Source organism: Sylvia atricapilla, chromosome Z (assembly GCF_009819655.1).
Source record: "Sylvia atricapilla isolate bSylAtr1 chromosome Z, bSylAtr1.pri, whole genome shotgun sequence".
In the NCBI taxonomy this organism is placed as follows: Eukaryota; Metazoa; Chordata; class Aves; order Passeriformes; family Sylviidae; genus Sylvia; species Sylvia atricapilla.
This window is the reverse complement of record NC_089174.1, coordinates 55186683-55199222: the sequence shown is the minus strand read 5'-3', so window position 1 is coordinate 55199222 and position 12540 is coordinate 55186683. Positions and strand designations below refer to the sequence as shown.

Below are 12540 nucleotides of genomic sequence, written 5' to 3'. Positions count from 1 at the left end.
AAAACCTTGTTCTTTAGCAGTGATATGCTCCAAGGAGTTAAGACCTCTGAGTTCTGCTGGCCTGTCACTTGGTGGCTATAACACTTTCCTGCTTCATCTGTGTATCCCAGCAGCTGCATATCCCTCTTTTCTGGTAGGAACCTGAGGATTTGAGAATACCCTGCTAGAGCAAACACATTTATTTCATTAATAGAAGCTTCTGGCACCCGTCTCTCACATCTTCCAGTGAAGTAGCTGCTTACAAGCTGCTTCCTTTCTCATCAGCAGCAAATGAATATTGGAGTATTGGTAAATATTATTTACTGTCAGAATAAAACTGCAAATCATACTGCTTGACCTCTCAGTAGCGCATAGTATTGTAAGATAAGTTGGGCTACTCTTCTGCTTTTCTAAAAGTCTTTAGGAATTTTCTGTAACACAGACCATTTATGTCTTCTGTGTTTGTCAGAGTAGAAATATGAATGTCAGCAAAGATGTGAAACAACAAATCATTTCACTGTCTTCGTATTTTCTTGCACCCAAGAATTTTATACAGGGTATCAAAATAAGGAATGGTTTACTAGTCCTGTACTGTAGCTCTCTACATGTGTTGAGAAAGCAGTGGGTTTTTCAGATTTAAAGCTGTGGATAAAGACCAGCAAATTATAGGTTATAAACCAAGAAAAGATATATTATGTTTTTGTTAAAAGTTCAAATGCTGCCTATACCTCAGTTTTAAGTGGCCCTTTGGGTATTCCTGAGCTGCTCTAGTATGGCTGATACTACTTTCCCAGTACATGATATCCACTCCTTCCTTCCTGCCTTCTTTTCCAATATAGATGTTCTCTTCTAAGGTGGAAAATGCTGTACTTGTGTTATTGTTTCAGTGAAATTGAGCTTTAAGACAGCTCAGAGAGAAATAAGATTTTAGCTGGAGAGATGAATCTAAAGCTTCACTTTAGGCCATATCATATTTCATGATATAAAGATTTGAATCAGCAAGGTCTGCCTCAGTCACTGGTTGAGATTTAGATTAACTGCACTGTGTAAACATGAATAAGTCCAAATATATTTCTTTCTTGTTTCAGTCTCCATGAATCTTTCTATTCACCTATCAAAGGATTTTATATATGTATGAGCTATGGTCAGTTGCAGGGGGAGGGAGTATTTTGCCCTGTGAACTTTGGTTGTGGGAGAAGTCAACAGGAGGCTGATTATATATACACAAGTCTTAAAACCATCTTTATTCCTGATACATGCAGCCTTGTCCAAAAACAATGGATGGCTAAGTGCAGCACAAAGAAAGAGACTGGTTTCACTGAAAACCAAGGAATTCATTATTACAGCATAAATTCTTAGTGTACTGCCTCAGCAACTTCCTGCATTAATTAATTCCCTTAATCTATCATGAAAAACAGCCTAATTACTGAAATTACATTTTTGTTCCCTAATTAGCAACTTAATATATGCAAATGAAAACTTTTTTTTTTCATTTTGTTGTCTTTGAAAATATATCTCCATCACAGATAAATAGTATGCCTTACTTGCCTCGCTGTGTTGGAGGTTTTGTGCCTATATTCATAAATACATATATATATTATAAGTTTGCAACATTGAAATCCTTCATGATGAAATGCCCTGTCATTTTTAAATAACTACCAGAAACAGTTTACTGGTGAAAGTTCTGTAAAGCATAGTCTGGAGTTGGTAGGGAGGCTAGCTGAGTGATGAAACAGACCTACTTTTTGACTGTTAGTTTCTACTTAAGAAATTATCATTATTTTTAATATGACAATCAGAAGTAGCTACTACAAAACAGTATCTGAATTAATGCCCACTTTGGGGGAACTGTGAATACAGAAAGAGCCAGATGGAGAACTCAGCAGGGTTCAACATCCACCTTCCTCTTCTACTCCACTGGGATATACCATACTGCTTCTGGAGAGGAAATGGGATTGCTGTCACACTGATCTTTCTTTCCTGGATATCCTGCTTTCAGTTAATTGTCTACTACAACAACATGTGGTTAATGACCCACCTTTGAACTGAAAGAGGGTACAGCAACTTAGCAGTGCTCATGGACCAAGGACTTACTGAGAGTGAGTTAAATAGCAAATATGCCTAACAAGGAATGGATTAGTATGTCTGAAAGAGACTAAAAACATGGCCTGTGGGTGAGGACGGGAATGTGAGCTAAAAACCAAAGGGATGAACAAAGATGATAAGCAGATGGAAGAGAAAAAAGAAAAGGAAAGTGTGCAAATGTGAATAACTATGGGAAAGGATTGCAATATTATTAATTTGTGCTGGGGTTTTTTTCTGCTCTCACTTCAAATTGCAATGTTCTGGTTTCCTGACAATTTTTTTCTATTTGTCAGATTTAGAAACTAAGACTCTCCAAGGTGTGAAGAGTGAAAACAGCCTCAGCACCACTGGCTCCTTCCTTGTAGAAAATTCTAGCATTGACTTCCAGAAGTTTCCTGACAAGGAGATCTTAAGAATATCTGGGCCTCTCACTGCAGACTTTACTATCAAGGTGAGGGTCATTGGTCACTGATGTCTTAGAGCAACAGAAAGTAAGACAAGATGTACTAGGAAAATTAAGGAGATTTTTCTAGATCTTAATTTTATAGTAAATGTTTATCACAGAGCCTAATCCAGGCTATCTCTTGAACTCTACATGTAATTCTTTATGGTTGTCTATTTGATGAAAGCCTCACTGGAAACTCTTCAGGAGAGAGATACTGCATTTATGTCAAGAAAGACATAGCCAATATGTCTTTCTTGACATAAATGGATTAGAAAAGATGAACTCATTCCAAGAAAAGACATTACTTTTTTTTTATGCACTACTGAGGTACTTACAAATCAATGACATGCAGTTTTCTTTGCCTGTTATAAGTAAAAATATATCTCTTTGGCCCATGGTTTGCTGGGTGTATATTAGTGTAGTTGCACAGAAGACTAAGAGACTGAAGAGTCCAGTCCCCAAGCTCTAAAATAAAAGGGATAACTTCGCTTGAGAAGTCATGTCATCATCTTGTTGCACTGGCAATAAGATGAAAAATTGTTCTTCCCATTAAAGCATTTCTATTCTTCGAGGTAATATAAAACACATTGCTGAAGCAATGCACACATTCTGCAGGAAAACAAACATACAAAAATGAATATCTGGGAGTTGCAATAAAATAAATCCTTTTTCCAGTAAATCCAAGGAACCTGAAGGATTTCAGCTGTAAAACTGCGAAACCTGTATCATGTCCGGGACTATGTAAATTTTTCACTATAAGACCCAGAGGTAGATGACATTTGCTTTAACCTTGAGCTAATGGCAGCTAGAGGTTTGAACAGTGAACTGGAATATGTCTCAAGTGTTTGTCCTGGGTTAAGCTGAGCTGGGCTGGAATGGATTAGCTTGGGAAGTAGCATAGTCCTGTAGACTGTCCCCTGTTCATCATGGTACATTAGCAACTGGAAAAACAGATTGAAATTTTCAGAACTTGTTCACAAGGGGAAGCCTGAACTAAGGAATATGTTCCTTCCTCTTTGAATGGCAGAACAAAAATGCCTTACTAAAATAGCTATTGTTCAATTCAAAATATCTGAAACTTATTTACCTCTTTTACAGATGATACAGAGATGGCAAACATCAGTGCTATGTACACAGTATTTCTCACTTCATTTTATTTCTGCTGCGTGTGAATTTCTGGCAGCCTAGTTATAATGTATTTGTGGGAAAGAGCTAATCATGTAGACCAATTGCCCTGAAATGGTAACCAGAAGGGTTGTACTCTTTTCCTTATATTTCCGCTGTTGTCTTTTCTGACAGGGAAAATACCTTTATCCCTTAGTGCTTGCATTTCCTTCTTTATCAAAGCAAGGTAAGAAGTGCTGGTTAAATAAAAAGATTACCCTGTTTAAAAGATGACAGTTCAACAAATGTAAGTGTGCAAGTGTGCTAGGCATGGTAGAATGGACACTGCTGAATTGAGATGAAAGTATTTTGAGTTTTGCTATGTATTTGCACCTTTGAAAGTCAGAGTAACATGTCTCATTCGGTGTTAAATCTGTTGTCCTTTCTGGACATAGAAAATACACCAAAAACTCCCAACCATTTCATGGTTTTAGGATCTTTTCTAAGGTTAGAATTAAATTTTGCATTGGATTAGGCACTAAAAAATTCTCTTCTCCTGAATCACAGTTAGTTTTTTAATCAACAGCTATAGAAGATACTTTAGCTATCACTTCATGGAACACAGATATCATTCTGCAATATTAAATTATTTTTCTAACCAGTTTTTTTCTTCTGCATATTTATTTTGTTAGATTTTACTGGATATAAGCATGCAGAGATGCATGTATAGGTGCATGCAATCCAAAAAGCTACCTCCCAGTTATGCCAGACTTGGAAAATGCTTTTCATACTTGCTTTGTCCATTATGATTTTGCCTTCAGGTTTTGAAGTTTAAGTACTCCTCTTTTAAAAAATCAGATCAAATATTTCTCTGTGGTATTAGTAAGCTTTCCTTACAAAGTGGGTTCTCTTTGGGTGTCAAGATTTACTTTCCTGGGCCAAGGCAGATTTTTATGGAAACAGATTTAAATTATTTTGTAGATGTAGCGAATTATAGTTTTAGAATCATTGTCTCCAAAAATATTCTTGTCATCATTCTTGTAATCCTTTTCACTTGACCCTGAATGCTGTTATTCAGGCAGGTCAAGTTAGACACCTGGATATAATTCAGAAGTAGAAACTCAATGTGAGAGTTGACACTTAACTTTCTTTATTGGTAACAGAGTGCTTTAAAATTGCAAGAAACCTCATGCTGTTCCTGGAGGAGCTGTTGTATAATTACTGGATTTCTTTACTGCGTAATAGTCAATGGTACATTCTTCATGTGCAAAACTCTTGGCAATCTTTTCACAAGGTGTGTAAATAATGAAAATAATTCAGTAAAACAGTTGTATTTAAAAGAAAAAGTTGTTATGACAGAATTGAAGAAAGAGCAAAGTTTTTCATGTTCTTATTTTTTATATTGCTAATTTGAGATTTATAAGTCTTTACTGTAAACTTTTATTTTTGAAAGGCAAAACACCTGGAAAACATGCCAGTAAACTTAAATCCCGTAAGAACTTCTTTCCCTAAATTATGATGATTTCTCTTTTTTGATGTTTTCAGTACATAACTCTGGTTCACATGAATAGAAATTCCTCTTTCCTGTAAGAAAAATGTGTCATGTTTGATATAATCCTGAAGAAATTAAGGTTATTTTCATTGGGAAATCTGTCTATTTCTGTGGTCTAGAGATAAAAGTAGTAATACCTCACAGGGGGACACACCCCTTACGGAAGAGCTAGCCAATCTGCTCTGTTGCCAGTGTCATATTTGTTCACTTGTCTGTGCTAAAACATCTCCTCTGTTGATAGTGTACATTCAGACCCTAAACAGAGAATCTTGGGCTAGTCACTTCATGTCACACATCTGCTCTCCTTTGAGCCGGATGAAGCAGTACTGTCAGATGGGATCTACAGATGACCATATGATGAGAGCAGTCATCACCAGATGACTGCAAATATGGAATACCTGAGTGGCAGCCTTACTGGAACCACCAGTAAGGACTGCCAGTGAAGAGTGAGGCTGGCAAAGCACAGCCTGTTAGGGTCTGCTGCACAGGCCAGTTGTTGCAAAGCTAGTCCACTAACCCTGTGGCTGAGGTGTGAGCCAGCAAAGACCAGTGAGTTTAAAACAAGGTCTGGTGAAGGGTATTATCTAGGCTTGGGTTTGGTTTGGAGGAGAAACAGTTGTAGGCCTAGATCTAGGCTAGGCTATGTTTATATTGGTTTTAAATCCCTGGTATCAATTAGGGTTCATTCTAGTGCCTGTCCAGACCAAGTCCTTTGCATAAAGTTGGATTGCACAAATGTTTTTCTGGAGATTTTAGAGGTATTTTGATTAGAATTACGTTGTATTGATGTTGTCTTTTTTGTAGTACTTGGGCTGACAAGCCTTGGCTAATGGCTGCTGCCAGGAGAGACTGTCTGGTGCTTTTTTTTTGTACTGTGGATGAGCCGTGCTTCTGGCTGATTTAGAAATGGTGTTGATTGGGTTCACTTGGGAAGAGTTTACTGCTGAAATTAGGGTTTTGGCCACTAATTGTCCAAAAAGTCGTAAAATGCTTTTCAAAAGTGGATGCTGAATTATACAGAACTCTAGAGCTAGCCAAACAACTGTTGGATCAGCTGCAATATAGCACTGGCAGAAAGTACTGGTGAGATAAATGCATTTGATAACAGTCCAGGTTAGCAAAAGAAAATGAGGTTCGGACTTTGTCTAGACTTCCTGGGACTTGCAAGGGCATGCAGGAGATAATGCATGTGTAGAGTCATCCAGCTGGCAGAGAGGCTGATGGGCTTTGTCAGTATAGGGCCAGGGTTGGATTAGTTACTTTGAACAAGGAGCACACAGTGATTTACTTTGTGGAATGAAATTAATTATTTCAGCACTCACTTTAAGGCAGAGGCCAAATGATGCAAAATTTCTCTAGCAGGAAAGGGCTACTGTTTATGGTTAACATATTTTTGGATGTTTGAGGTATTATCATATTAAGATTGGTAGTATATACAGTAAGGGTCTTCTGTGCAATTTAGTTCTGATGCTGGCAGAGGTTTCCAGAAGAAATTATACCTCATATTTGGGAGAAGGCTTCCTATCAGGTGGGAAATGGTGCAGAGTCTTGAAAGTACTGACAGCTTGGGGTTAAGATGGTGCTCCTGGAAGTAGATGAGATAGAATTAAGGCTGAATGCACAGAAATAGTAATAGTTAAAGTTTAGTGTGACTGATTCAGCTTCTGTGCAAGCAAGGTCAATTCACTGATAACCTTTGCTTCATCTAGAAAAGATCAATTGAATATTGGCAATTTGTTGTAAAGCAAAAGTACCTCTTGAGGTATGTGTCCTCCTGAGGTCATTTTGGCACACTGCAGATTGGATTAACTGGAAGCATGTCTGTATCAATGGATTTTGCCAACCTATGTTTGCATTCAATACTTCTTTTGCTAGTAATGGTCATAGAAATCACCCAATCTGATTTCCTGATTCAAAAAAATACACAATTTTTGTTAGAATTTCTAGGTCAAACTCGCAAGTAGTGACCAGCCTTAAAAGAGAGTCATTATCTTGATTAGATCTTGTGACAAGTTCAAGAAAATTCTTTTTTCTCCTATTTTTGCAAATGAGGTGAAATGTATGGGAAATGATGAACTAGAGCTTTTCAAAACAATGTATAGTTTTTTATTTCATAACAACCTTTTTTTCCTGTTCAATATAAATTATTTCAATTAATAGTGTGTAGAACATGATCATTCTCCTAATCAATGTATTTGACCTTTAGGCCAATGATTTTCATAATGAATGGTACACTGTGTAAAATAAGGAATACATTTCATTTTTCAAATCTTGGTGCAATTCTTTCACTGATTCCTTTGTTTTCCCAGTCTGAGAAATAGAAAATTATTACTACTGTTTAGCTCCTTTCTCACAGAATTCACAAAATTATTAGGTTGCAAGAGACCTTCAAGATCAAGATGAAGTCAAACCCATGCCCTAACACCTCAATTAAACCATGGCGATGAGTGCCACATCCAGTCCTTTTGTAAACACATCCAGAGACAGTGACTCCACCACCTCCCCGGGCAGATTATTCCAGTTCTTAATCACTCCTTCCATAAAATCTTTTTCCTAATATCCAGCCTAAATTTCCCTTGGTGCAGCTTAAGACTGTCTCCTCTCATTCTGTCAGCTGCTGCCTGGAGAAAGAGACCAACCTCCACCTGACTACAGCCACCTTTCAAGAGGTTGTAGACACTGATAAAGTCACCCGAGTCTCCTTTTCTCCAGGCTAAACACCCCCAGCTCCCTCGGCCGTTCCTCACAGCAGGATTTGTGTTCCCAGCCCCTCACCAGCCTCCTCTGGATGTGCTCAAGCATCTCAACCTCCTTCCTGAACTGAGGGGCCAGAACTGGACACAGCACTCGAGGTGTGGCCTCACCAGGGCCCAGTACAGAGGAGGAATGAACTCCCTGCTCCTGCTGCCCACACCATTCCTGATCCAGGCCAGGATGCCATTGGCCCTCTTGGCCACCAGGGCACACTGCTGGCTCCTGTTCAGCTGCTGTCACCAGAACCCCCAGGTCCCTTACTTGCTGGGTGCTGTCCAGCCACTCCATCCCCAGCCTAGAACATTGCAGGGGGTTTTGTGGCCAAAATGCAGGACCTGGCACTTGAACTTACTAAACAACAATCTTATTAGACTCCGCCCATCCATCCAACTATTCCAGATCTCTCTGCAAAGCCCTTCTCCCTTCCAGATCAACACACACTCACAGCTCAGTGTCATCTGGAAATGTACTAATGAAAGACTCAATACCCTCATCCATGTCATCAATAAAGGTATTGAACAGAACTGGCCCCAGCACAGACCCCTGAGGGACACCAGTGGTGACTGTCCCCAGCTGGATGCAGCACTGTTCACCACCACTCTCTGGGCTCAGCCATCCAGCCAGTTCCTAACCCAGCAAAGAGTGCCCCTGTCCAAGCCTTAGGCTCCCAGCTTTTCCAGGAGCATGCTGTGGGAGACAGTGTCAAAGGCCTTGCTGAAGACCAGGTACACAACATCCACAGCCCTTCCTGCATCCACCAGGTGGGTCACCGGTCATAAAAGGAGACCTGGCTGGTCAAACATGACCCACCCCTGCTAAACCCATGCTGGCTGGGTCTGATTCCCTGGCCATCCTGTAGGTGCTGCGTGATGACACTCAGTATAAACTGCTCCATTACCTTACCAGGTACTGAGCTCAGGCCAACTGGCCTGTAATTACCAGGATCCTCCTTCCCACCCTTTTTTTGTGAATGGACATCACACCGGCCAGCTTCCAGTCATCTGGAACCTCACCAGTGAACCAGGACTGTTGGTAAATGATAGAAAATGTCCTTGCAAGCTCATCTGCCAGCTCCCTCATCACCCTGGGACATTCCATCTGGTCCCATAGATTTATGAATATCCAAACATCTCAGAAGTTCCCTCACTGCCTCCTCCTGGATAACAGGGGGACCATTCTGCTCCCTGATAGCATCAGCCAACCCAAGAGGACATTTGTCCTAAAGGCAAATTTCCACTAAAAACTGAGACAAAGAAGGCATTAAGCACCTCTGCCTTCTCCTCATCTGCACTTACTAAGTTCCCTCACGCATCTAATAAAGAACGAAGGTTGGTCTTACCCTTCCTTTTATCACTGATATATTTGTAAAAACCTTTTTTACTATCCTTCACAGACATTGCCATTTTACGTTCAGACTGAGCTTTGGCCTCCCTAATTTTATTCCTATATTCTCTATCAGCCTCCTTAAATGCTTCCTGAGAGATCTGACCCTCCTTCCAAAGGTGATACATCCTCCTTTTATTCCTAAGTTTCTCCAAAACCTCCTTGCCCATCCAGGCTGGACATTTGCCTTGTGGAGCCATCTTCCAGCACACAGGGACAGTCTGTTATGGTGCCCTCAGGATCTCTGTTTTGAAGCACACCTACCTTTCCTGAACTCCTTTGTTTTTAAGGGCTGCTTCCCAAGGAATCTCTGCATAAGTCTCCTAAATAGGTCAGAGTCTGCCCTCCGGAAGTCCAATGTAAAAGTCTTATTGATGTTCCTCCTGATTTGACCAAACATCAAAAACTCTCTAATTTCATGATTACTCTGTCCCAGACAGCCTCCAACCACCACATCTCCCACCAGCCCATCTCTATTTGCAAACAACAGATCTAACATAGTCCCTCCCTTTGTGAGGTCACTCATCAGCTGTGGCAAAAAGCTGTCCTCCACACAGTCCAAAAATTTCCTGGACTGCCTCTTTTCTGCTGTATTAAGTTCCCTGCAGATGTCTGGTGGGTTAAAGTCACCTACCAGAACAAAGGCTGATGATTCTGAAACATCCTCTAGCTGCTTGTAGAATAAGTTGTCCACCTCTCCTTCCTGGTTGGGCGGATGATAACAGGCTCCCAGTAGGATGTCAGCCTTGTTGGCTTTCCCCTTAATTCTTACCCATAGGCAGTCAACTTCATCTTCATTAGTTCCAATATCCATGGCGTCAACAGCTTCCTTAATATAAAGGGCCAACCCTCCACCTCTTGACCCTTTCCTGACTCTTCTGAAGAGCTTGTAGTCATCCAGTGCAGTGCTCCAGTTATGTGAGTCATCCCACCACGTGTCTGTGATGACAACTACATCATAGCCCTGCTGCTGCACCATGGCCTCCAGCTCTTCTTGTTTGTTTCCCATGCTGCGTGCATTGGTACGCATGCACTTCAGCTGGGCTGCTGATTTCACCCCTAGTTCAGGCTTATCACCCGAGGGCCTGCTTGCAGACAGCCCAGCTGCATCCCCTTCAAACCTAGTTTAAAGCCTTCTCAATGAGTTCCACAAATTCATGAGCTAAAATCTTTCTGCCCTTAACAGAGAGATGGAGCCCGTCTGGTTCCAGCAGGCCAGGTGCCGTAGATGTTGCCCCATGATCAAAGAACCCAAAATTCTGCTGATGACACCAACCTTTGAGCCATTTCTTGTTAATGTGAGCTCTCCTATTCCTTTCACCATTTTTCTCAGGCACCAAAAAACTGAGGAAATACTACTGTGCCCCTGTCCTATCAACTGCTTGTCTCAGTGCCCTAATTAAAGTCCCTTTTAATTTCCTGGTGCTCTTCTTTTCAATCTCATCACTGCCAGCCTGAAGTAGCAGCAATGGGTAATAATCAGAGGGCTGAATCAGCCCAGGAAGTCTCTCAGTGATATCCCATACCAGGCCCCAGGGAGGCAGCAGGCCTCTCTGTGGGATGGGTCCAGCTGACATACGGGACCCTCTGCTTCCCTCAGAAGGGAGTCACTCACCACCACTACCCTTCTTTTCTCCTTGATTTTAGAGGTGGTGATCTGCCTGACAGATGAATCATAATTGGGAGGCTCATTGGACAGATAATTTTCTTCTAAATCATCTGGCTGACTCTCTAGATCCTGGGGCTCATGCCTATTCTAAAGTGACACCTGGCTAGGAGATGGGAGTCTGGAGGAGTTTTTACTTTTATCACCCCAAGCAGGGACCCATTTCCACTCCCCTTCATCTACCAGGTGTCCTTCCATTGCTTGACAGTGGGAGGCATAGGAGTCCTCTGGCTCCTAGTGGGCTTTCCTCAAGGATGGAAGAGCTGAACTCCACCAATCTATTTCCCTTTCACTTTCCCTGATACTCCTTTTTTTAGCTTCCTCCCTAAGCTCAGCCACAGTGAAAGGAGATCATTCACCTGTTCACACCACAGGCAGGTCTCCTCCACAGCACCCCTTGAAACCACTGATAAGCTCAAACACTCTGCACAGGAATGGGTGTATACAGACGCATCCTTTTTGGAGGGCTCCATTTGGTTACGTGCACTTGTACTAACTGCAGTCTTGGATAGCGTAAAAACAATTACGAATAGAAACTCCAAAACCAACCAACCAACTGAAACACCACAAACAATACACAGCAAACCTTGCTAACAAGAAAACCTGCAACCCTGCCTGCTTGGCCTGCCTGTGCAAACAGCCATGTCACACCCTCAGAGCCGTGCCATGCCCCCGTTTGCCGCGCTCGGGTCACCGCACTCCCCAGAGTCCTCTTTTAATCAGCCCGCTACTCAACGACAGAAGGAGACTCACCGGTTCCTGCATGACTCACAAGTGCAAGAAATGCACCTGCTCAGCGTTCTTATAATCAGACACTCAGTGACTTATGATGTCATCAGTCACCATGATTCTGAGGTGCAAAATAATAATTCCCTTTCTCTGTTCCCATTTTGGAATGCACACACACAAGAGCTAGCCGATCTGCTCTGTTGCCAGTGTCATATTTGTGTTCACTTGTCTGTGCTAAAACACCTCCTCTGTTGATAGTGTACATTCAGACCCTAAACAGAGAATCTTGGGCTAGTCACTTCATGTCACACATCTGCTCTCCTTTGAGCAGGATGAAGCAGTACTGTCAGATGGGATCTACAGATGACCATATAATGAAGAGCAGTCATCACCAGATGACTGCAAATATGGAATACCTGAGTGGCAGCCTTACTGGAACCACCAGTAAGGACTGCCAGTCATGAGAGACACACACACTCACACGAGAAAGAAATGGTGTCTTTCCTCCTCATCTCCCCCCAGTTTCATAAAATGGGAACATTTTAATTGAATACACTTTTCATGGCTTAGCTGTACAAGTAACATTAATAATTACTTGGTTATGACTGCTGGTTATAAAGTGCTGATTAGATTTTGAAACTGTTCAAGTAAACTACTACAGTTTTGTAGGTCAGGCAATATGTGTTACAGTGAACAAAAATAAATGGTTCAGGTATGCACTGCCAAAATCAAGCAAGAAATGGTTGTGCTTTTGGGAACTTTACTTGTTTGGTTTTATGTGAACTAATCAAACTTTGGAGCTGTAGGAAAAACCAGCAAAGTGCAAAGGTAAAGTCTGATTTT

At 41.3% G+C, this 12540-nt stretch overlaps 2 protein-coding genes across 2 annotated transcripts in view; one reads left to right on the top strand and one right to left on the bottom strand.

Moving 5' to 3' along the window:
- The window catches only part of ADAMTSL1 (ADAMTS like 1), a 193883-nt gene that overhangs the window by 64787 nt on the left and 116556 nt on the right, over nucleotides 1-12540 (top strand). The window contains exon 9 of the mRNA XM_066339569.1: nucleotides 2358-2515. Within this exon, the coding sequence (XP_066195666.1) occupies nucleotides 2358-2515 (158 nt within the window). The remainder of the gene's footprint in view (nucleotides 1-2357; nucleotides 2516-12540) is intronic.
- On the bottom strand, nucleotides 7596-8999 carry LOC136373856 (uncharacterized). The gene is given in 5 exon segments (XM_066338870.1): nucleotides 7596-7711; nucleotides 7714-7859; nucleotides 7861-8080; nucleotides 8083-8152; nucleotides 8859-8999. Coding segments are annotated over 5 exon segments (693 nt in total).